The 25401-nt window shown below is 41.3% G+C and overlaps 1 protein-coding gene across 4 annotated transcripts in view; it reads right to left on the minus strand.

The window, feature by feature from the left end:
- The window catches only part of Nsmce2 (NSE2 SUMO ligase component of SMC5/6 complex), a 223133-nt gene that overhangs the window by 41488 nt on the left and 156244 nt on the right, over positions 1–25401 (minus strand). Inside the window, exons 5-6 of one of the 4 annotated variants that reach the window (XM_026407144.2) lie at positions 15857–15913; positions 1158–12783 (exon numbers count right to left, since the gene is read on the minus strand). The exons of 2 other annotated variants lie outside the window; for them this stretch is intronic. In XM_026407144.2, the coding sequence (XP_026262929.1) occupies positions 12722–12783; positions 15857–15913 (119 nt within the window). In that variant the 3' untranslated portion in view covers positions 1158–12721. Of the gene's footprint in view, positions 1–1157; positions 12784–15856; positions 15914–25401 lie in introns of those variants that run through there. One more of the 4 variants, XM_026407159.2, reaches the window with a different exon arrangement.

Consider the following 25401-nt stretch of genomic DNA (forward strand, 5'->3'; position numbering starts at 1 on the left):
TTATCACACCAACCAGCTGTCTCCTGCTCACTCCACCCATCCTGCCCCTGGGAAGGAAGTTCAGTACATACATACCCTTTGCAATTAGAACGGATCTCTTTCCTTTGCTCTGAACAGCATACTTGCCACTACCCCAGTCTCTCATCCATGTTCCGGTGGCACCGTGGATGCAACAAGGATTTATAAAAACGTTTGTAATTCAAAAAATTAAATTTAAAAATGGCTTTCCAAACAACTGAAATGTTATTTTAATGCTTCTGTCAGCTTAGTTCTTAAAATATAACAAATAAATCTTCTGAAAAGCATGGAGCAAAGTCATTAAAGTTTATTAAATGTTTGAGTTAATTATTTTTAAAGTTGTTTTGATTCCTCTGTGACCCTATATTATCTTATTCTCAACAATAACTTCTTGACTCTGTTTCAACATTTAGGTTCCCATGAATTATTCCAAATTTCTTAATTTCCAAGCAACACATTTAATTCTTCAGATTGTTTCCAAAACAGTCAAGGGGAAATCCCTGATGATTTCAGCTGACATTTCCTTAATCAGGAGAGCACTGTGAATGCTAATCACAGGAAAGCTACAATTTACAGGAAAGAAAGGGGAAATGCTCATCTATTGCACAACACTCCGTGAAGAAAGCCTGGCTTATTAGTTGAACAGCATACTCATGCTGACAACTTTATCAAGAATTTCTAGTGACATCATAAACTATGTTGGAGCAAATAAAATGTTTTTATTGACTATGTTTCTCAAAGTCCAAGGTGACTGGAAGATTTCCCTTCTTTGAAGATTTTTTGAGAAAAATGAAACATCAAATAATTTGTGCATTTTTATCGGACTTCTACAGGGATTTTGGATTTTAAAGGAAGCAAAGAATGAAGCTAAAGAGGATTCTTAGTTGGTGTCTATTTCCATCTAGGATTGGGGAGAGTGGTTTCCTTGATGGTTTCTGTTATCTGGTAGAAGAAGGGAATAATTACCTGCTTCTGCTTTTAGCTGTGGGTGCACAAATCAAAGTCCTCTGCCAGTGGGCCAGAGCCAATGCCTTGGTAGCGTCCCCAGAACAAAATCTTCCCAAGTCACAGAGAGATGGTTCGAAAGCAGTAACTGCAGCAGTGTAACTTTGACCCCATTTATCTGATAAAATCAATTAGGTTTCATTTGCAGTAGTTATCTAACATATTAAAAGTGAGATCACCATTAGCACTGAGTTTTTCCCTTGTAGTCTCTATATATTCATCAATAAACCATATTCTTTATTAATGTTTTATTACAAGTGATTACACACATAGGCATTGCATACACACATCTTGTTAATGGTTACATTGTAATCCAGCAAGAGGTAGGATGGTAGGATGCGAATACACACTTCAATAAATGAATAGGGGAAGGGGTGTAACCTAGGAGCCCAGGCAGGTCATAGTGACTCAGCCCCAGCGCCAGCCTAAACCTTCCTTGAGATTTAGTCTTGAGCCTTTATTTGTGAGAATGGTAAGGCGAGCAAGAAACTACCAGATACTCGTAGGGACACTAGCGAAAAATGAGAGGAGCTTAAAGGAACTGGGGATTAAATGTAGTTACGGAAAACAGAAATAAAACTATCCGTGACACTGGTTTTCATTTTGAAAACTGTTTTGAGTATCCCACACAGCGATTACACATTTCCATGTTACCTAATAGCTGCTGGGATCATTTATTGGGCACTCACTGGATGCCAGGCACAGCTCCAAGCGTTCTGCACACATTATTTCTTTGAAGCCCCATGACAATCCTATAATGTCCCAATTCTCATTTTGGGGAGAAAAAAAAAGAGCAAAAAAGGTTAAATAACTTGCCCCAAATCACACAGCTGGTGAGCTGGGAATGCAACTCCTTCCTGTCTAACTTGGTCTGAGTTATGGATGGTCTCTTTTGACATTTTGGAGCTAGTCTCCCTGAGGGCCCTTCAGGGCTCTAGCAAAATGTTTCAAGTATTTTTCTGATGCTTCACCTTACTAATTACACAACCAATTAGAGTTTCCCAATAGAAAGGAAAGATACAATCTTTTGTTTCTATTTAATCATACCTCATTCCACTTCAGTGTCTCTGTTTAAATACAACAAGTGTCCCATCTATTACAGTAGAAATGAAAAGGAAATAGGCTTCCACCCTCCATATTTTATGATCTTTCTGAGGTTCTCACAGCTGAGCTTCGAATTTCCTTCTTAAAAACCTTTGAACCACAGACTGGTGCTTCTTGTTTTGACAGTCCAATCTTATTAGATCATGCTGCAGCTCAGTGTAGGCCTTGCTCAATACTCTGAAATTTCAGACTTACCAAAGCTGCTAAAAACTTTGACTGAGAAGTCCACGACCTCATGTGAAACTGGAGCCATGGGAATTTGAACAAATTAATAAAACGTATCTATGGTAAAGAGAAACAATGATGACAGTGCCGTGACTCTTGGCCCCAAGCTCCCAAGGTGTTTAAGGAACTGTACGCTGGTTACACTTCTACCCAGCGATCACTCCACTTTGTGCCTCCACAACACAATTCCTTCAGGAAGCGCTGCATGTTGGCTCCTGTTTTCATGCTCAAATTGCCCTCAAGTGGCTAGCAGGAGGCAACAGAAATGCACTTCCCCTTTCATCTTCAGAGTAAAGAAATGGCACAAAGGGGCAAGAATTCGGGCTGGGGCAGATTTCACTAAGTGAGGCATGCTAACCCAAATGGGTGGGCTGAAGAGCCTGGGGGAGGGGGCTGGCCGTGCAGCTGGTTAAAAAAAAGGAGGAGGCAAACAGTTTCACAATAAAAATGATCTAGGGCTGGAGCTCAATGGCAGAGCTCTTGCTTAGCATGTGGGACGCACTAGGGGTTCGCGCCTCAGCACATTAAAAATAAATAAAATAAAAAAGTACAGAGTCTATCTACAACTCAAAAACATGCTTAACAAAAAATAATTTGCAAATATTTTGGGGTATGCTGCCTGTGTATCACGTGGCCTCAGGACAGTTTTCCATTCTAGAAGAGAAACACGTGTCTTGTTTCCCCTCTGTATCTCCATGCTTTCTTCCCCAGATATAAACTACAACCTCAATCTACCTGCAGCCAAAAGCAGACGACTAAGGACAAGGCCAGACAGTCAAATTGCTGTTTGGCCTGTATTGCTGGAAGAAACCAGAACAGCAAAAAACGCTACCATAAAGAGGGTCAAAGGAAGCAGACTTCTCTGACTCAGGAATATCAGGAGAGGATAAACTTCAACTCTGATTTTGAAATAAATGACAAAAAGAATGCTTTACTTTCTTTAAATCAATAGCAAAGGCTTGAGATTTAGTTATTCAGCACCTTGTTAAAACTAGGTCAGAGAGTGTAATGAGAAGAATTTTTGCTTTTCATTTGGGATTATATTGCAGAGAAATGGCACAGGGCTCTGTGGGAAGGTTTACAAACTCTCATGCCTTCAAGGCTAGGAAATGAACATGTGAATAGGATTTGGCCAGGTGGAGGCTGTGGCAAGGTAGAGTGGAAAGGAGGGCCACCATCTCATTTGGGCAGACTGTTTGCATGTGGTCAGAGCATACGTGGTCAGAGACGATACTGAAAAAAACAGTTAGAAAAGCTGATTTTAATGTGAAACCTCCCAATGATTGTATGTTGCAACTAATTGATATATGTAATACACAACTGTGTGGGCCAAAGCCAACACATCTGTGGGCTGGATCCAGCTCACAGAGTGCTGCTGTCTGCCCTCGGTGCGCACTTGAGGCAAACTAGTGCTGGCACGACTCCATGGAGCCCACTGTGCTGCTGCTTGCTCAGCAGAGTCCTTATAACTCTACTCGTGGGGCCTCAGGGAGAGGTCCAAGAAGGGTTTCTTCCACTAACAACATCAAATCTACACTTCTGCCTGTTGGAAGAGGCAGGTATCCCAAGATCTCTAGGCAAATTTAGAGAGGTGCTTGCGAGGGAAATGAGATGGCTTCACAATGAGGCGCGACCAACTATTTCTAGCCCCTACCAGGATTTAAAAATCCAGAATTTGATCTTTGCTGTCACCAGAGAAAAAAGAGTCCAGGAGATGTCAACCAGGATCTTCCAAGTGGCAGCTCAACAGGACTGGCAGAAAGGTTCAGCTAGGGAGAAAGGAATCATATTCCCCTCTGATCTGAGGGCACACTATGGCGCAGAAACCAGGGGAGAGCTGGCTGCCCAGTCACCTGGCCTCCTTGGCAGCCTAAGCCATGCTTTCCACTGTCCTCCCAGACTGGGGGTTTCTAAACACAGCACTGCACATGGAATGAAGAGGGACTGGAAGGAAGTGGCTTCCATTTTACAGAGGAGATAGTCAAATTCAAGCTACAGACTAGGAACTATCACTCAGTTCTACCACGGGCCAGGAATCCTCAATGTTAAAAGAAGAGAAGAGACAAATGCTGGACCTCTCCCTCCACATTCAGCGAGAGGAGAGCTGGCGTATATGTGACTGGCAGTGGGTGGAATGAATCTGTCCTCACCAGCAGTGTCCACATCTGAACATGCTGTTGTATGGAATGGCATCAAAGAGAGGCAACACTAACACCCAACTCCTGCTCTACAGCCCTTGTACTTTACACGGACTGACTTCTATGGAAAACCAAAAACCATGCTTCACTTCTGAACTTCTTCCTACTGTCTCTTAAACCGCAGTCCCCAAGAACTGTCAGTTCTGCTGGTAAGAGTCCCAAGCCTGGATTCCTCCTCTCCACCCATTACCTTCACCGAGGCCTTCATCTTTGTCTAAACCACTGAAACTACCTGCCAGCTCGTTTCCTTGCTCCAGGTCTATCCTTCAGCCCTTACATCACAGGCACACCAAAGTCCTATTCCACATCGTTCCTCTGCCTAAAAACCTGCTACAGGTAAAACCTACATCCGCACCTGCTAGGACTGGGTTGGCAGCTACCACTTAATATGCTAAATATCTTGCCAGGATCTTCCCTTATTATTCATTTAATCATCACAACTATGCCAATAAAGCTAAGAAAGTATCTTTGCTGTATAGATTTTTCTAAAAATAAATAGGTTAATCATTAGCTATAAATAGAAGTCAAATAACTTGTCCATGGTCTAAATCTGTCAGATTTATCACTGACAAGTCTGTTTATCTTGTCAGTGTGATGAATTTATGTCTTAGGTAGAGAATAAACTGATGTCAATGTACAGGATGAAAATCTCATAGAAGTCAAAGCCAATCCAACTATCTCTTAGAAAGGTCAAACACAGCCAGGATTGGAAAGGATGTTGCTTCTTTGGCCAGCACAAGAAGTAGTTGATATGCACCTTGGGTCATATTAGATGGACAATTTCTTCTTCTTGCCAGTTTGGTGGTGCACGCCTGTAATCCCAATGACTCAGAAGGCTGAGGTAGGAAGATCATAAGTTCAAAGCCATCCTCAGCAACTTAGTGAGGCCTTAAGCAACTTAGTGAGACCCTGTCTCAAAATAAAAAATAAAAAGGGCTGGGGATGTGGCTCAGTGCCCCTGGGTTTAATCCGCAGTACCATAAAAATTTTTTTTAAAATCACACTTGATGCAATGTATTTTTTTTTTAAGAGAGAGGGAAGAGAGAGAGGAGAGAGAGAATTTTAATATTTATTTCTTAGTTATTGGCGGACACAACATCTTTGTTTGTATGTGGTGCTGAGGATCGAACCCAGGCCGCACACATGCCAGGCGAGCGTGCTACCGCTTGAGCCACATCCCCAGCCCGATGCAATGTATTTTACACTGTGAGTGTGGCATGGAAGTTGAGGCCACCTGAGGGAACAGCAGGTTGGTCTCTCTCATCTCATGCTCAGTGTGAAAATGCTATATAGAAATTACCTGCACCATTTAAATTTTCTCTCTCCATTTTTGCTAAGTATACAGCTTACTTAATTGTGTACAATAGCAATGGATGTCTATAGCCAACAGGGTAGTACAGTGCACCCTAAGTACTTTTAAATTACTTGCATCTTCTACACAGTTAAGAGGGTTCAGAAGCCACTTATCCTTGCATTTTTTGGTACCCAGAAGTGCACTTTGCAAAAAGTAGACAGTTAATTTATAAAACTGTCTTATAGTTCAGCTCCTTCAATGGTCATCACAAATTTCAAATTAGTTAAGTATGAATTAAAAAGATTACTGGGCAGGTCCAGTTTATTTGGTCCTGCAAAATGAATTAACTTATTTTCAACTAGACTTCTGACTGACTTTCATGTTCTACACCTTGGTTTGGTTTTGATCAAGCAACTTGACTTTGGGGGTGTCCATTCAGTTCAGAACAATATCTCCCAGAGTAAGGAGCCAGACTGTTCCCATAGGCTCCTCTGTGTCAGAGCTGAGCACAGGTTTATAGGTACAGGCAGCTGCTCTGAAGGCTCATTTTCTTCTCTATGTGGTCAGTAACAGGAAACTGAACCTTTCATATTTTGGCCTTTGATCCTATCCTGCCCTTAAAAAAGCATTCAGCAACACTGGAGTTTCAAAATGTTGGAACAGTGAGCATTTATAGCGTTCAGTTGAAAAATAGAGATGCCGGAGATGAGAAGCTTCAGCTCTTGAACACTTTATCTGCTTTGTGCCCCAGGAAAATACCTGTGTGATAAATGCCTGTGTGATGTATCCAAGATTTTTTGTTCCTGATTTTCAGAGTCGTTTGAATGCATAGGCACCAATTTCCTATCCAGTTCCTGAGCAGGGGTCAAATGGAGTCTACAACTAGTCTGTTTCACCCAATCTGGTGGCAAGCACGTCCCTATACTCACTAAATTACAGGATGATAAGAAGTCACACAGATCTGGGATCAAATACTGCCCCATAAGCTCCCCAGCCCCTTTCACCTCAACTTCCTTCTGGGGATAGTGTCATTGGGTCTACATCAGTGTTCTAATCTGCTCGTTCTATCTGATTAAATCGGAAAACACAGGTCAAGCACTTAGCAGTAGTTGCTGTCATTCTTCTCTCAATTTCACTTCCTGCTGAGCACCAAGTAAAAGCTGAACTCCTTCAAATGGCCTGGGAGGCCCTGTGCCATCTGCCCCTTGTCAGCTCTCTGATGTCATCTCCTACTTTCCTTCCCCTTTCCAAGGGGACCTCCCCACAGGCTCCCACATCAGGTCTTTGCATGGACCATTCCTCTCATCTATTCCTGGTGCTTATAACAGTGTGTGGCACATGTGATGCATGCAAAAAACACACTGCCTAGTGTGGTAAACTAATCTTGGCAGACCTGGAGTTCAGTAGTGGCAGAAGAGGTCCTGAAATCTTGCCTGCCCCTTCTGAAGGAACTGGGACTCTGTCCCCTAGTAGCTAACACCTTGTTCCACATGCTTCCCATGAATAAGTTAATTTCATCTCACACTCTACCCTCAGCCTCATAGGGTAGTGGGGTATACTGTTTTTATTCTTTATTTTAGAGCAGAGAACCAAGAATTGAGAGGCTAATTTGCTGAAGGTCACTGAGCTAGGAAGTGACATGAGCTAGATAACATGAACCACTGACACCTGCTACTTCTGGCCAGGAAATCATCATGTTCGGCAACTCCTCGGGATTCTGTTCACTAGGACTGCCACCAGCTTTATAGTCTCCTCTGGATGCCAACCACAAGGAGGCAATTTTCCTTAGCACCCCTCTCCCTTTCTCTTTGATCTGAGTACTGGGGTTCTAGCATATTCCTGAGCCAACCCTGACAAGTTGTGATGGAGGAGGCCAGGAGAAATGGTCACAGGCACTGTTCATTTCAGGGACAAAAAGTCAAAGCCCAAATGTTTCATTTCCTTTAAGTAATACTTCATAAAACCAGCTAATTACTGAGATTCAGAAGTAATTTTTAAGGTCAAATAATGACAGGATTGGAAGTCAGTGGGTCAGACAGGTCACTACTGGGAGCTGACATGACAGCCCAGTTAGAATGTTCTCTCACCCATTCTTCACCTTGGTAGTACTAACCAGTCCTCAAAGACTCACCTCAGCACTCCACTCCCTCCTCAGGGAGCCTTTGCAGACCAGCCCCCATGCTCACCTTTCTGTCCCCTCCTCAGGCCAGGGTAGGTGATTATTCTGTCTACTCAAAGCACCTTGGATCTTCCTCCTCTACAACACTTGCTGAACACTGCATCCCTGTCTACCCCAGTGACCTCACAGATGTACACTTGAGAGCAGGGACAATAATCTTTCCATGTGTGCATCCCAGGTGTCTAGTGAATTAGAGAAGCTTGATAAGTGACTGTTGAATGGAACAGTGCCACCCTACTGAGACACCACAGCCTCTCAGATCTCTAATCTGCCTATCACCTTGGATCTGACTTGGACTGGCATCTAAAATATAGTAACCCAGTTCTAGTTCACAAAAGCCAAAATTATATGGTGAGGATAACAGTTCTCAAACTATATAACATTTTCTTTCTAGAAGTCAAAAGTTCCTTAACTAATCTCAGTAAAATCAACTGCCCCAAATTCTCATTAAATAAATGCATTAAAGAAGTAATTACATTTTCCTTAGGAGGCCCCTCTAACTTTCAGAAGGTAGCATGTTGACAAATAATCTCCTCTTGATCCAGAGACTTAGTGATGAGAAACCTGTATCAACTAGAATATTTATAACCTCGTAAGTACCACTAAGTACAGACCTAAAAATGCAAAATGTTTGTAGGTGTTGTTATAAATACTTGAAAGTTTTACTTTCAGAATGTTCACTGGGTCACAGCAAAGAAACTATCAATATAGAGGAAAAACATAACACATTCCTTTTTACTGGCATCAGCTCTTCCTGAAATGTGCTACCATGGGTATGCATGCAGATAAATATTTCGGCAATACATGGAGCAAGGAAGTATGTTTTAAGTATCCGGGGAAACAACTGCTATGGGATTATGAAGTCAGACTCTTCAATATCAGCCCAAACTTAATCCTATTCATGCTGACTGACACTGCACTGAATTATGTAGTTATCAAGAAGATTAATTTAAAAACCACCCTGCTTATTCTGAAGCAATGTTGACACGAGTCTCAAATTGGTGACAACAAACCACATACCACAGAGTATTTGAATGAATCAGAAGTTCTGGGTGGGGCCTAAACTTAGGGGGAAAAAACAACAAAAAAACAAAATGAAAAGAAATCCATAGATGAACTAGATGTGCGATCACCATAACATACACGTCCCCTTCACTTGGCTAATAGGTGCAGCTTTGGCCATGAGTCCCAGGAGCCAAGAGATCAGCCAGAATATCTGACTTCAAACAGTAGTTCTCACACTTACTGGCCCGGACTTTGAACAAGTTTCATAACTTTGTCTCTGTTTCCTCATCTGTGAAATGGGAACATGACAGTACACACCTCGGAGGGCTGTGGTCAGGACCAATGAGTAACTTATCTGACGTGCTTGCAACACTGCCTGGCAGGCAGTCAGCATTATTTCTGCAACTATCTGACTTCAAAGTCCATGCTATTCTGCCACATAAGGGTTAATGTCACACAGCATATACATCTACATTCTGATACCTTTCACAACTGTTTTGCCTATTGGAAGTAATCAATAAGTGTAAGTTAATTATGCTATTCCATTCTGTGTCTCATTCCAGAAAGAAAAGCTGGGGTGGAGGAAGTCTTAACACAAAATTTGGCCAAACATAGGAAATCATCTTCACCATTTAGAACATTGGAATAGGCTGCCTGTCCCCAAAATGAATACCTGGTGAAGATTTTCACAGAGCAGATTAAAGAATGACCTTTGCAGGGGAGGGAAGGATGGGCTGTGGTAAGCTCCAGGGAGTCTCATTTGTACTGGAGAAGACTGCTGGTTTCCAGAGCCACCTTTTGGCCAGGCATTTTTGTAGGCATGCACATTTACCTTAACTGAAAAGCATGAAAGCAGAAACACAAGTTACTAAAAATGGGTTTGCTTTTGAGTGAATAAGCGAAAAGAGGTGTTACCTGATTCACTGCTTTCAGGATATCTCATAGTAAAATGGCCCAGTGAAATTATCTAACAGTTTAATTGAATAAGTAACTATGAATAACTTCATGTTTCTAAATAAGAAAATAAGCCCTGAATTTCTAAATATACTCTGTATTTTCTCTGCAAAATAAGGAAATCAGTATAAGTAACATTCTTTTTATTCTAATTTCTTAATAGAAAAAAAATACCCTCTGATTCACATTTGTTCCATGTAAGTGCAGCTTGACCATCCCTACCACTCCTCCACCCCAGTGCTAGGGATTGAACTCAGGGTGCTCTACCACTAAGCCACATTCCAGCCTTCATTTTTCATTTTGAGACAGGGCCTTACTAAATCTAAATTGTCCAGGCTGGGCTTGAACCTGCCATCCTCCTGCCTCAGCCTCCAGTTGCTGGATTACAGATGTGTGCCACTACAACTGGCTTGACTTTTTTTTTTTTTTTTTTCTTTACAGGAATAAAGAGCCTTGAGTTTGCTTCTCTGCAAGGAAACATTCAAAGCAGGTGTAAAAATTACCACGAGGTGGGGGAGTCCTAGGAGAGCAAAATTCATCAGAGCAAAATTCATTTGCATCCCTATTAGGGTACGCTCTCTCTCAGGCACACAAACCTGCATATCTGTTCTCTCATGCCACTTCCTCCCATTTCTAGTATGTGACACAGAAGAAAGGACAGCCTTTTACTATATATGCCATGCCTGTAGGGGAAGTTGAACATGGGTTGGGGGAGCTAAGGTGTGAGCTCTGCATACAGCGAGCACCATAGTTCATTAAACCTCCGTTTGTAAAATGAAGATGAAAACAGTACCTAGTTCAGAGGGTGAGGGAAAGAATTAAGTGAGAATCTGTGTAGGTTATTGGGACAATGCCCAGCACACGGTAAATGCCCAGTAAATGCTTACTTTTGTTTTTTTTTTTTTTTTAGTATTAATAGAAACTGGGAGATGCTATTACTCGACTATAGAATCTAAACATAATTCATATTAGTACCTCAATAAATATTATTTAGTCCTTTGATATTCTGAAGGCACGTGGAGCAGGACTACTCAGTAGTTTAGAACCTTCATTGTGGCAGCCATTATTATGGCATCATGATATACTGACATTTCATCTAAAATAATATTTAATTAACAAAATGCTCAAAAGAGAACTGACTAAAACTTAACAAATCCAGCTTTGTAACTAAATGAAGATGCTGTTTTCCTTTACTTTGGGAGAGACATGATTCAAACACTTCCTATAAACCTAGTTATTCCTTTCAACCATTCCCCAACTGAGCCACATGAATCCACATTAAAAGTTAGGGAACAAATAATGCAGAAGGCGTATGGTGACCTGGTATGAATGGATGAATCACCAACTCTTGATTCTTCTCTTTTCTTCTTCTGTCCCACTTAGGCCCTCCCCCAGTTGTGTTACCTGAAGGAAGGAGGCCACAACCCAACAGGGAGAACTCGGATCTGTACCTGGCTCTCTGTATGGGTCGGAAAACATGAGCAGTCTGCTGAGGTCTCTTTTCTCGGGGAGGTTTCTGAGGGATCTTGAGTCCCTGTCGGAAGAATGCATCCTCTGAATTCTGCTAAAGTTTTCTTTACTCATCAAATTGGCCTTTGTAGATGTTCTTTTTATTTTATTTTACTTATTTGTTTCTTTTGAGGGTACTTGGGATTGAACCCAGTGGCATTCTACTACTGAGCTACATCCCCAGCCCTTTTTATTTTATTCTGAGACCTGGTCTTGCTAAATTGTTGAGCTGTCCTTGAATTTGCAATGTCCCTGCCTCAGCCTGCTAAGTCACTAGGATAACAGGCGTGCACCACTGTACCCAGCTGTGGATGCTCTTTTTACATATCTGTGGCTGGTGAAATCAAGAAGATGAAACTCTTGATACCTTCTTCCAAGTCCTGTATCAATTTTCTTTCTTTGTCAGAAACACAAAGATCACCAGAGTAGGAGTTCCAAAAGATAAAGAGATGGAAGGTACAACTAGTACAGAGAACAGCCTAGAAATATAAGCTAAGGGCTAAAAGTGGCAGTGCAGTTACTGGAAACAAGGGGTATGGAGGCAACCAAAAGTCAAAGAAAGGTTCTTTCCCTTCTTCTGCAGCCAAGATCCAATGTCATCACAGCAACACAACATTCAAGAAAGCCCAACCTATTTTAAGTAGTTTCAGGTGACAGATTATTGGCCCACAATGAAACACAGACTGACAGAACACAGGAGAAAAAGTTCACTGTGCTGTGAACCACTTCTAATCTTGACTGATAAAACCAGAAGAGACATGCATCTCCATTTTCAAGTGCTTACTGGGTGACATCACACTGTGGATTTAATCAAAGTGCTGTCTGGATTACCCAGTAAATGTCATACAATAGTACATGAGCAACTCAGATAAAAGCCCTGGAACACTGTGAGTGAATTCAAAAACCCACATCCCAGGTGAGTGTGTACTGTTAACTCCAAATCATTTACCTTGAGTTTTTTCCAGATATAACTCTAATCCCATAAATAATGGCATTTGTCTTGTACAGAGCTATGGTTTTGAGAAAGTTGATCTGGTCATTTAAGACAGTATCCATATAAAAGTACAAGATTAAAACTTCTGCCTTAGTTAGCAAAATAAATATTACAATATTAACCCATCAGGGAAATGCAAATCAAAAGGAGATAGCACTTCACACCCGCTAAGATGGCTATAATCAATAAGACAGATAATAACAAGTGTTGACGAGGACGTGGAGCAATTGGAACCCTCACACACTGCTGGTGGGAATGTAAAATGGTGCAGTCGCTTTGGAAAACATTCTGGCAGTTCCTAAAAAGGATAAACATAGAGTTACCATATGACCCAGCAATTACACTCCCAGATAAATATCACAAGAAATGAAAAGAAAGCACATGTCTACTTGTACATGAATGTTCACAGCAGCATTGTTCATAACAGCCGAAAGATGGAAACAAGCCAAATGACCATCAGCTGATGAGGAGATAAATAAAATGTGGTATATCTTGTTACGGTATTAAAAAGGAATGAAGTACTGATACATGCTACAATGTGGACAAACTTCAAAAACATTACATTAAGTTAAAAGAAGCCAGACACAAAAGACCACATGCATATTTATACAAAAAGTTCCAAACAGCAAATCTATAGAGACAGAAAGTAGATTAGTGGTTGCCTAGGGCTGGGGGAGCTTGGGAGAAAATGGGAAGTGAATGCTTAAAGATATAAGGTTTCTTTTTGAAAATGTTCTCAAATTGATTGTGGTAATGATAGCACAGCTCTGAAGACACAAAACCCCAAAGCATCATAGACTTTAAAGGAGTGAGTTGTGTGGTATGTGAATACATCACAATAAAGTTGTTGTACAAAAGAATCTTAGCACATCGGAGAGGAGGAAGCATGTTGTCCAACAAGGGGTCCTCGGGCCATCATCATTCCCCGTGTTCAGTGTTCGGCCCACCGACTAAAGGTTCCAGCCCTGAGAGGTGGCCTTCATGTTCAGGGCCTCACTCAAGTTGCAGGTACTCCTGTCCCTTCTCCTAATGCCTGTGCTGGAAGCTTCCCTTCGGTTGTGTTCCTTATGACAATTAGCATGGAACTGTGTAGAGTAGATGCTCAACCACCTTCTAGTGAACTGAATTCAAATAAACTTCAAAATTAATCCACAGGAGTCAGTCACACTACATTGTATATGGGGAAAGCTAGTCTGCACCACCACAGCCATCTACCAATCTGATCTGAGGCATCTAAAATGCGATAAAGTCCTTCAAATCCAGCCAGTTCTGGTTATAACAATATGAGTCACACTGTTCAATTGCCCAGTTTGGATCTCCCTGGATAAACTTTTTAGGCAGAGGTTACTTCTAAGTGGACTAAAGGACCTGATCTCTGAGAGCGTGAGGTGGGGCAGCACTCTATTTCCCTAGTATTTAATGCCAGGAAATCCTCACGTGGCTTTTGTGGTGACTGTTTTGTTAATTCCTACACATGACCTCTGAAGCTGGTCTGCCTGGCTGTGCATTTGAGCCGTTCACTTACTAGCTGTTTAACCTTGGGCAAGTCACTAACAGCTCTATACTTCAGTTTTACCATTTGTAAAATAAGAATAATATCACATGCCTCTAGGATTTTTGCAAGGGTATAAATAAAGTACTTAGTATGGTGCAGAGGGTATAGTAAGTGCTCAATAATGTAAGCTATTATTAGAGTAGAATTTAAATTTACAGAGTCTCCAAACAGAGATGAGGCTCACTGCTATAGTTTGGACCTTTTTTTTGGTACCAGGGACTGAATCCAGGGGCACTTAATCCCTGAGCCATATATACATCCATTTTATTTTTTATTTTGAGACAGGGTCCTGCTAATTCCTCATGCCTCACTAAGACGCTGAAGCTGGTCTTGAACTTTTGTGATTCTACTGCCTCAGCCTCCCAAGCCATTGGGATTATAGGTATGTACCACCACACCTGGCTTAGAGTTTGGATCTGAAGTGTCCCCCAAAGGTTCCTGTGGCAAAGGCTTGCTTCCCAGTGCAATGCAAATGGGAGGTGACACAGCCTTTAGGAGGTGAGGCCTAGCCGCAGATCTTTGGGTTTCTGGGGATGTGCCCTTGAAGGGGACCATGGGACCTGGCTCCTTTCTCTTCCTTCTTGCCTGTGAAGTGAGTGGTTTTATTATGCCACACACTGTCACCATGAAGTGCTGCTTTGCTACAGGCTCATAAGCAACAAGGCCAATTGTAGACTAGAATCTCCAAAACTGTAAGCCAAAACAAACCTTTTCTCTCAGAAGGTAGTTATCTCAGGTATTTGTTATAGCAACAGAGATTACATGGAAGTGCTGCACCAGACTAAAGGGGATGCTCATGGTCAGGTGTGCCCGGCCAGTGTTCTGAGCTCACTTTTCATGTTGTAGAACACTGAGGAGATGATGACAGGCTTGAAGGGCACCTCACCATCCTTTGGAAGGGAAGGTAAGATTAGTACTTTTCAGAATCATTACGATCTTAATTTTCTTCTGGATTTTCCAGGTCTGAAAGAAGCAGGGAACGACAATACTACCTGTGGTAGAGGCTTCTCAGTGACATCGCCTAAATTCTAACTACCTTTTTTTTCCCCCTTTTGACAGATAACTTGTGTGAAATAATCTCAGATTTTGAGGATACAAAAGGCTTTCCCCCATTATTTTCCTTTTCATATGAGTCTACATCCTGTTCATATAGCAGACACTGAGAATACGTGCTAATATCCTTTTCATCCTGGGTCCCCAGCTATAATGTGTCTGGTCTTCCATAGAGGTAGTGTGATTCTGTGATTCAATCTTGGCCAATGAAATGTGGGTTGAGTGATGTGCACTTCCTGGTCTAGGCCTGGCCCAACCTTCCTCACGCTGCAGGGAACAGCTCAAATAGAGGGGTTTGGGGAGGATGGAGCCAAAAGATGGAAGGAGCCTGGGTCCTAGAACAACCTCTCACCCCATACTCATCCACACTGAATTACAAAAGGGAAAATCTACAGTTAAACTGGAGTTTGAACTTGTTTTTTTAGAAGCTCTGTTAGTTGCTTTAATTAATAAAGCTTGGTACACAACTCTGCTAACTACTATTAAAGAGATATGGCTTGCTTCCAGAATAGTTCTCTGTTGGATCCTGGCAGCAAGTACCTTAACATAACTCTAGAAAACCACATTTCCTAGATTCCTTCTCCTCTAGTTTCTTTTACCATCACTAAGATCATTGGAGACAATTTTTCTATCATATTGACAGCCTCTTGTTGTATGACATGATGCTGCCTGACTCTCCTTTACTGAGTGTATTTTTCGCTCTATCATTTGTAATCTTAACCCAAAACTCCTTGCAGAGTTGTGCACTTAATTAATTATTTACCATCATCAGAGAACTGTTCTATATCAACCTCTGGGCTAGATGCATATCGATTTAAAACTGGAAGATAAAAATGAAAGAATATGATCCAATATTAATGACATGTATTTACAATTTTATATGATCTTCTATAACAGTCGTTCAGTAACTGTTGTTTTAATGTACGCCAGAATTTTTTTGTGTTAAAATTATGAATAAAATGAACTATAAATGGAATAATTCATGATTACTGTCTCTGGCCTCACAGGATAAATAAGCAAAGGTACAGCTACCTTGAGTTTTGACACTATCAATTACTTTTCTCAAAGTTTCTCTTCTAGTTTGGTGACCTTTCCTTTGCCTGCCTCTCCCAAACCCCTCGAGTTTTTGCAGCCCTGGGAACTGAACCCAGGTCTCATACAAGCTAGGCAAGTGTTCTACCTTTGACTACATCCTTGGTTCCTGGACTCTCCCTTTTTTTACTTTCTTAGTACTTACCCCCATGATCTTTTTTTATTTGCTTACTTGTTTACTGCTTGCTTGCACTACAAGACTGTATTTCCCACAAAGGCAGAGCTTATATTTGCTTCTTTTATGCAATTAATATTTACTGAATGCCTGTAGTGGTCAGGTACTGCTGCAGGCTCTAAGTGTGAATTTTTAAGATGCACTTGGCCTCAAGGTGCATAGTCTAGTAGACGAAAGAGGCAATAAGTCTGTGTCTACCATCTGCTGTGTGAGAGCTACTACACTGTGCTTTTCACTCTTTTTGCTTCCATGATCTGGATGGCGGGAGGGGTGGTCAGTCTAGCTCATGAGGGTCCACTCTGAGAACTTCTTTTGTGGCTTTCAGGTGGATGCCAACGTAACTATATTCTGTCATGTGGCTCTGGCTCCTTGACACAGTTGCCTGGACCACAGTGGATTTCTGATCTGTGCCGAACCAACCAACTTCTCTCTTCTGAGAGGCTAGAATTGGAACTGAGAGATTCTAATTCAGTCTGCGTTCTTTAGTTGAACCGAAAGAGGACATATAACCCAGAGTGCTATGAGGAAGTTATTTCTGCCAAATGGCTGGAGAAGCTGAGAAAGCCAGGCTAGTTTGAAAGCAAAAGAAGCAAGTCATGAAAAGATGTACAGATGAGATTTTATGATCCGAGAAAGACTAAAAGTTGAGCCCCATTTCCGATTCTGGTTCCTTTTCTCATGAAATAACTCTATTTATCACCTATTTTAACCTTTTTTAAAAAATTTTTTTACTTTTTGCTAAAGCCACCTTGTGTTTGTGTTCTTTGCTTTCAACCATGTATTAATTAAGACATTTCTAATTAACATGACTAGTAATAGATTCTATTAATGTCATAAAAATACCTCTGTTGGACTTAAATACTAGGAATTCTAATGATGCTTCTCAGGTGCCTGCCTAGAAATTTCCTGTTTTCTACACTGGTGATTTCAAAAAGCAGACTAATTTCCACTCAAGGACAAAATATCAAAAGCCAACATTCTTTAAACTCTATGACAAATACTATCACATGGTACACCAGCTTTTGTGGCTAGTTAATATTCAAGGCAGAAAATAATCATTATCATCATCATAAATGGTGTATTGGTACTTATAAACAAAAAGGCTTTGATAATAAATGCTTTGATTTAAACCCAGTAATTGATTAGCTGTTCTGATTAACAACTGTTAATGGAAGATACCAGCTTTGGAACTCACCTAAAATATATGGCTCTAAGGTTCTACTCAAGAACGGAAACCTAAGCATTATATTCAGGGGGCGGTGGGTTGGCAGGAGATAGGCTTTAGAGAATTCAACAACAAGCACACACACAACATCTGCTACTTTTAAAGTGTACTCCAGTAGTAGAGAGCTACTCCAGGCACTGTGAATGTAAGAGGAGTACAACTTGGTCTCTGTCCTGAATGAGCTCCCAGTTAACCAGGAAAGAAAACAAGGACATGAAACCATAATGCCCTCCTTGAGTGCTAAGCAGGAGACAGCAGAATGGATGAGAGACATCTAACCCCTCTTGAGCTGAGTCCAAACAGGAGTAGACAAACTGAGAAAAAGGGCAGAGATGGATGTAGGGAGGGTCTGTATTTCAACACCGTGGCCCCCAACAGCTGCAGGGTGGAGACATTTTGGGTAACTGCCTGTATTTTCCTCCACAGCTCCCAGTGCTTACTCTAGAGAGTAAGTATGACTAAGTGGTAAGTTTTCAGTACTGCTGCAGGCCCTCGAAGCACAGAGACTAATGAAGGCTCAAGAGTAGCACTTGTTCTAAAGAAACACCCAGCCTAGTGGGGCCAGCAGATGTGCAGGGTCTGGAGACTGGGAGGGACACATATGGAAAGAGGCAACAAAGCCTCAGTAAGTCTTTATGAAGAGTAATAGCATATACCAACACCAGGAAAAGGGAGGGAAGCATGTCACACACACACAGAAGAATGTGGGTAAAGACAACTGACAGGAAGAAGAATCAGGTCCAATTGAGAAGACTTGAGGAATACCTAAGAGGCCAAATAACTGCAATGTGATCACTTGGGAGTGAAAGGTGGCGGCTAGTCTAATTATGACCCCAGGTTTTCTACTTGAGTGGATAATCCATGCACTGCAGGAGAACGAGTTAATTTCAGAAGAAAAAAGGCCATGCTGGTGCTGAAGTCCTCCTGAGATGCCCAGGTGGGCAGGGGAGGAATACAGACAAGACAATGGTGAGGACTTCTGCTCAGTAGCAAGGAGGCGAGTGTGGGAGCTGATCCATGAAAGGTAGCATGAAGGGTGAGGGCTGGAGAGAGAATCCTGATTTACTCCATTTTGAGTGTGGGCACAGGCGTTGAGAAGGAGCTCACAAAAGAGATGGGGAAAGGAATAATGAGATTCTGGAAGCATTAAGTAGTCAAAAATTTTAAATGACACAGAGACATAGAGACTGAAAAACTGGGCAGTTTTCAGGGCATGGAGATTTTTCCAGAGAGGTTTCACAGGAGTGGTAGAAGAGATCAGAATGCCATGGCAGAGGAGTGAATGGAAGTGAGAAAGTGGTCCCTGGGGAGTGAGGCCACTCTTTGAAGAAGCGGAAGGAAAGCTGGGCACGGTGGCACACACCTGCAATACCAGCCACTCAGGAGGCTGAGGCAGGAGGATTGCAAATTCAAGACCAGCCTGGACAACTTAGAGAGACTGTTGCAAAACAAAATAATAATAATAATAGCCAGGATGTAGCTTAGTGGTAGAGATTTGTCTACCAAGCACAGTGTCTTGGGTTCTATCCTCAGTACTGCAAAGGAAAAAAAAAAATGAAGAAGAAGAAGGGAGAGAAGAGGCACCCCACAGATAGAGGGCAACCTCTTCCCGTGTCTCTCTGACTTGAGCAGCTTTGTAGGCTGTGAGGAAAGCCAGCAGACTAATGATAAGACGAGAAGATGTAACTGAAGAACAAAGTTCTGAAGGAGAAAGATGTCCTTGTTAGGTCATCCATCTCAATGAATGCAAGCCAGCCAGGACAGCTGTCAAGCAATGTATGTCCCCAGATCAGACATCTCAGGAAAGTCATAGTAAAAGGCACAAGGCAGGGACAAGGGGCTTGCCCTGACACTACAGAACAGGAGACAATTTCTATGCCTTATGGATCTGAAGGACTCTCGGGTACTCAGTAAAATCCTGAGGAAACAGGCACAACAAAGAGACTGGAGGAAGTTCACCCACCGTCAGCATCTCATCAAGTTCCAGGGAAACAATAAAACATAGCCCCTTAATCAGGTGATTAGTCACCATACAAACATGGTATTCTTAGGACACAAAGAAGTCAGAGCTGTGTTCGAGTCCCAACTTTGCTAGAAATCAACTAGTGGCTTGGGCAACTTCTCTGCTCTAGGACTGTTTTTTTTTTTTTTTTTTTTCACTTAAAAATGGAGGGAAGTGACACTGTAGCAAGGCTCAAAGCAAATTCAAGACATCAAGGTACCTTGTAAAATAAAATGCTTGATGCGAAGATATAGTGTATAATGCACATATTAAGGCATTATCTGAAGTCTCTGAAAAATGAGTAAACCTGGAAGAGACTACTCATATGAATAACTTTTGTTGTTAGCACTGTAAAGAATACCAGTGTGAAGGAAAGAAAGTATTAAAGACCTTCGGCTTTCACTGATGATTAATTCCTTTTGATTTGGTAGTCTTGTGACCCTGAAAAAAGGCAACAAGGTGGGGTGTTGAGAGTGGAATGCAAATTAGATCTCCTGGGCACTGGAGAGTGGGAAACAAGCGCTGCTGGCTGCTGCTGGCACTGTCCTCAGGGTAGAAGCTGGTAACAGCGAATGGAGAATGTAAGGAAAAGACTCCAAGGAATAGCCTCATGGTTAAGGACTCAAGTTTTAGTCAAGACAAACTTGAGTGCAAATCCTGGCTCAGTCACTTGGCCACGCATGTAACCTTGCACAAATAAATTGCACTGGTCTCAAATCACCTTACCTATAAACTGGGTAACGTGCACTGTCAGAATGCAGTCATGATTAAATACAACAATGTGTGAGCGTGTGTGTGCGCATGTGCACACATAAAGAATTCCTAGCATACTGGAAGTGCTCCATTAACAGTAACTATTAGAGGTTTTATACACCCTTATATTGTTTTCACACATAGCTCTCATTAGTTGATACTTACTATGTTCACATCCTACTATGAGTTTTGTAAGTAGAGTGTTATCTAAATGTACTTATGCCCACCATCACTTAGTCTTTAAAACCCTAAGAGAGTAAACTGTGTCTCTTCTTTCTGTGGATCTTCAGGGTATAAAAATCATTCACACACAGTGGGCATTCAAGAAATAGTTGAAGGAAGGATGAAGAAAGCAATAATTGTTGCTATGGTTTGATTATCTCCCCCAAAGTTCATATGTTAGAAACTTAATCCCTAATGTCAGTGTTGAGAGGTAGGACCTTTTAGACATTGTTAGATTATGAGGGCTCTGCACTCATGAAAGGATTAGGGTCATCATCAAGGGAGTGGCTTGCTACAAAAATGAGCTCAGCCCCCTCTTGTTCTCTTGCCTTTTTGCCTTTCACCATGGAATGATGCCACACGAAGGCCCTTGCCAGACGCTGGCACACTGATACTACGCTTCCCAGCCTCCAGAACCATGAGAAATACATTTCTTCATAAATTACCCATGCCGTGGCATTCAGCTACAGCATCAGAAAAACAGAGGAGACAAATGCTGAGAGCTAATAACTCAGGTGTTATAAAATTCAAAGACCAAGAAAAACAGAAGCAAGCCTAAGCTGCTGAATGTGATGAGGATTTCTTGTAAAAGCCCTTCTTTATCAATGCAGTTTCTTTTTAGACCTGTATGCTCTGCTGTGCTTTTTTCTCCCCACTGGGCAAGTGGAAATGTACCAGTTGTAGTTCAAGTTAGCTATCAAAGACTGCTTAAGGTAAACATCTGTAATTTTCCACAGCAAGCTATATCATTTTAAACTCAGGTTATTTAGATGATAAGCTCCTTCTGCTCTGGTTCAAATGATACTCTGTAGTACAGTGCAGAAGTATATCACATCTGACTCCAATTCCAACTATATTTAGAATCCTTTTCACACTACATCATTCACACAGATGTGGAGCCAGCTGTTGCTATTCTTTCCTAGAATCTCACTAAGATGCAGATTTCAGTGATATTTTTAAAAATAAAGAACACAGGTGTTATCTCTGAGTCAATTAGCACATTAGCTATAAAAAGAATGTGTATAAATTAGGCTCTTTCCACAGCTCTCAGAGGGGAACAGGGTTTTCACTGTTTTGATCAATCATTTTCATTTGGTTGTATTATTTTTTTCACAAAACAAAAGTAAAGTTCTCCCTGGCCTGTGTTACTATGCTGTTGTTTTTTGCTGTTGTTAGAAGTCATTCTAATATTTTCACGGCATAAAGGGATCCCAATACTTAATGAGCATGACACACAGAGTCTGTAAATGCTTTCACATCCACCGTGTTATTTTCCTCCAAGAGATTTAAAGATACTAAAATAAATCTGAATGGTATGTCTTCAAAAATGTGGGAAGCTGGAGAAACAGCTGAAATTTCTAAATGTAACCGAAGCAAGTATCTTAGGGTGGAAAAAGTTAAACAGTCTTAGGTAAGGATGAAATTGTTCCAGTTCTGTTTCCCCATTTTGAAACAAGCACTAAGGGACTGGTTGGTCTCACTTATGCGGCTCTGCAGACTCATTCTCTGATTATAGACTGGCTCTGCATTGGGGGGACATCTTAATTCAGCCTCAGTTTGGAACTCTTCTGAAGCAAGTCTGTTCAAGGAGCTGTAAGAGTTGACAACATATTTTCTTTCTTTTTTGGTACTGGGAGTCAAACCCAGGGGTGTCTTACCACTGAGTCACATTCCCAGTCCTTTTAATTTTTTTTCCCCTTTGGTCACAAAAGTAAAATAAATTTAAATAAAAGACCTCACTATGTTGTTGATGGTCTCTCTAAATGGTTGAGGCTGGCCTTAAAATGGGAATCCTCCTGTCTCAGCTTCCCAAGTTGCTGAAATTATAGGTGTACACCATTATGCCCCAATGGGATATTTATAAATAAAGTAAGAATGCCCAAAATAATTTTTACTCTCAATTTTTATCTTAGTCATACTAAAGATAATAATAGCCAATTTGTACCATGGATCAGGGTACTTGAGTTGAAACTGAGAGTAAAACAGGCCTGGGCTCCTCTATGGTCTACGGACATTGTGCTGTGTCATGAGGGCAGTCTCCACTCCCCACCACCAAACAGTGCCTTTCATTTGTGCATACCTTTATGCGTCTTGACGCATAATTACATTTAATCTTCGTGTCTTCCTAATCTTATTGATTATTCACAGAAGTTAAGTTTCCAGTTGGTCACAGTTCCTAAGAGGCAGAATGAGAGCCTGAACCCAAGAATCATGATTCTTAGTTTAATGCTTTCTTAATTAAAAGCGACAGTAGCAGTTAACAATTACAATGCATTCACCATGTGCCAGGCATCATCTTAAGAACTTTACATTTAAAGTTATTTATTATTACAGGCTGAGCAACCTTATCCATAAACCTAAAATCTGAAACTTTTAGAATGTCAACATGACTTAAGTGGAAATTCCATATCATGAAACTTTATTCCCTATACAAAATTATTAAAAATATTGTGCAAAATTATATTCAAACCCTGTTGGGAGTCTTCCTGAGAACTCCCCGGGCCTTTCAGACATGGCAGCGGGCAAATTGCCAGTGGGCAGCTAAGAACTCCCCAGGCCTTTCAGATAAGGAGCCCCTAATGCAACATGGCAGCGGGCAAATTGCCAGTGGGCGGATAACAAGTTGTTTTGAAAATTTTCTAATTGGTCCTCCCGTCTTCCATGCTTGCGGACAGTTCGTGCCCCTCCCCCCCATGAATCTTATGAAGGGCGGACGTATGAGCACCGGAGGTGATGACCTGATGTTTACTATGATTGGCCCCGGGAGCTTCCTGGTTTAAGATAACTGACTCTCACTTTCTATATAAGCTGGCACCAGCTTGCAGTAAAGTGCTTCATCTTTGTCACTGCTATCTGTGTGTGTGCATTTTAATCTCGGCCGACGAACCTTGGCCTTTCAAACCCTAAGTATAAGAAGTATATGAAAGAAACAAATGAATTGCATTTAGATTTGGGCTCCATCCCCAAGCTCTCATTATGTATATGCGAAAATTATAAAATATGGAAAAAAAACCTCAAACATTTCTGGTCCCAAGCCTTTTGGAAAAGGGGTATTCAACCTCTACTTATTCCCACTTACAGATTTGGAAAGTGAGACCACAGAACGGTTAAATAATATGATGAAGGTCACACAGTTGTCTCGAAGCACAATCAAGATTCTAATCTAGGTAGTCTGGCTTTATGACATGCTCTTTCAACAATCATGCTCGACTGACTTCCACAGCTGCTTTCATCAAAACTGTTCTCATAGTTTCCATCCGAGGTAAAACTATTTGCAAGAAGGAAGAATTCAAGACTGCCCTGCAGGGCTCTACACTGTGTTACACTGACGTGTGCTACATGCAACAGTGTGTGCCACTGGGCTATCATGTTCTTGCACAGTGAACAGCTCTCAGAAGGCATAGGTAGATACCATTATTCCCAGTGCCCAAGAACTGGTGTGCTCAACTGGATTCAGTGGATAATACCAAGTCTTCCTTGACTTTCTGTAGCTTATAGCTGTTTTAAAATTAAAAGACAAAAGCCCCAAATCAAAAGGACAAGCGCTGACTCAAATCAAGGGAAATAATAAAGTGGAGGTAAATATGTGACCCACCAACTCATATGTGACCTGCAAATAGGTCTTGTGCAGCTACGTGCTGCCTTTAAAATCTCAATCCATAGCCAATATCTAAAAATTAAAATCCCAGTTCCTCCTTTCTCTAGAAAAAATGAAAGGTGTTTCAACATGGAGATAGGGCATTTGCTCTCTAGCTTGGCAATTTCAGTGGGACCAGTTTTATCCTACTTACTTTGTTCTCTGGTCCCTGAAGGATTCTGAGGTTGGTAACTATGAGCTGGACAGGCAAGGAAGAAGATCTGAAAGTGCAGTGGGCCTTCTAAGACTCTGGAAGTACCTGCTCATACACCCAGTGGCTTGCTCTGCCAGCCTAGATGCATCATGCATTGATATTTTAGTTACTCAGTGACAGAGCTTTCATCTTTGCTCAACTGCTACAATACACTGACAACTCCATCTCAGATGGGCTTTGTTTTCAAAATTAGAATGCTTCCAGAACTAAAGAACCACCACAAAAATGACAAATCGGGGCAGTGTTGTTTTCTTAGCCCTAGGCTGCATGGTCCATGCTGTGGTTCTGCAGTGCTCTGCACCGTCTGGGCAAATAGCTAACTAGATCTTACTCATGTGTTTTAAGGAAGAAAGGCTGTTGTGGACAAATGCTTTGAATTCTTTAAAATCATCTTAATCTGCTTATAATTGTCACAAGCCTGATAGGCAAAAAGAAAAACTGCCATCTGCACTCACTGACCCATTCTGGGCAGTGGGCAGGGTTCTTCCTGCTTTCTTTTTGCTGTGGTCTCAGCAGCTGTGTGCCTCTTCAGGAAGACCAGAGGTCTGAGGCAGCAGCCAGGGAGAAATTATTAAATTAACATGTTTACTCCATTCCAAATAGTTACAGATGAACTACACACCTAAACTAATGCAATTTCCCTTACCAAAGTTTGAATTTTGTAATGTAATAAAAATGTTTCCCCTATTATCAGTAAAATGCTATTGAACTCTGTGTTATAAATAAAGAATCTACAGAATTTAAGGGCTTTCCAAAAACCAAAAGAACATGAGTGGTCAAAAGCATTACTAGAATTACACATTTGGATAATACTGTAATCATGTGGGGTTTAAACAGAGCCTTTCTTTTTTAAAATGAGGCTAATAGGATAATTTCTAAACAAGATTTCTTTTTTGTTTTAATACTATGTATGATGACAGGCAATATGTAGTTTCTCTCACTGTTAAAAAAAATCCTTTTTGTTAGAAAGGCTACAGTCAACTCAGCT

Source organism: Urocitellus parryii, chromosome 7 (assembly GCF_045843805.1).
Source record: "Urocitellus parryii isolate mUroPar1 chromosome 7, mUroPar1.hap1, whole genome shotgun sequence".
NCBI lineage: Eukaryota > Metazoa > Chordata > Mammalia > Rodentia > Sciuridae > Urocitellus > Urocitellus parryii.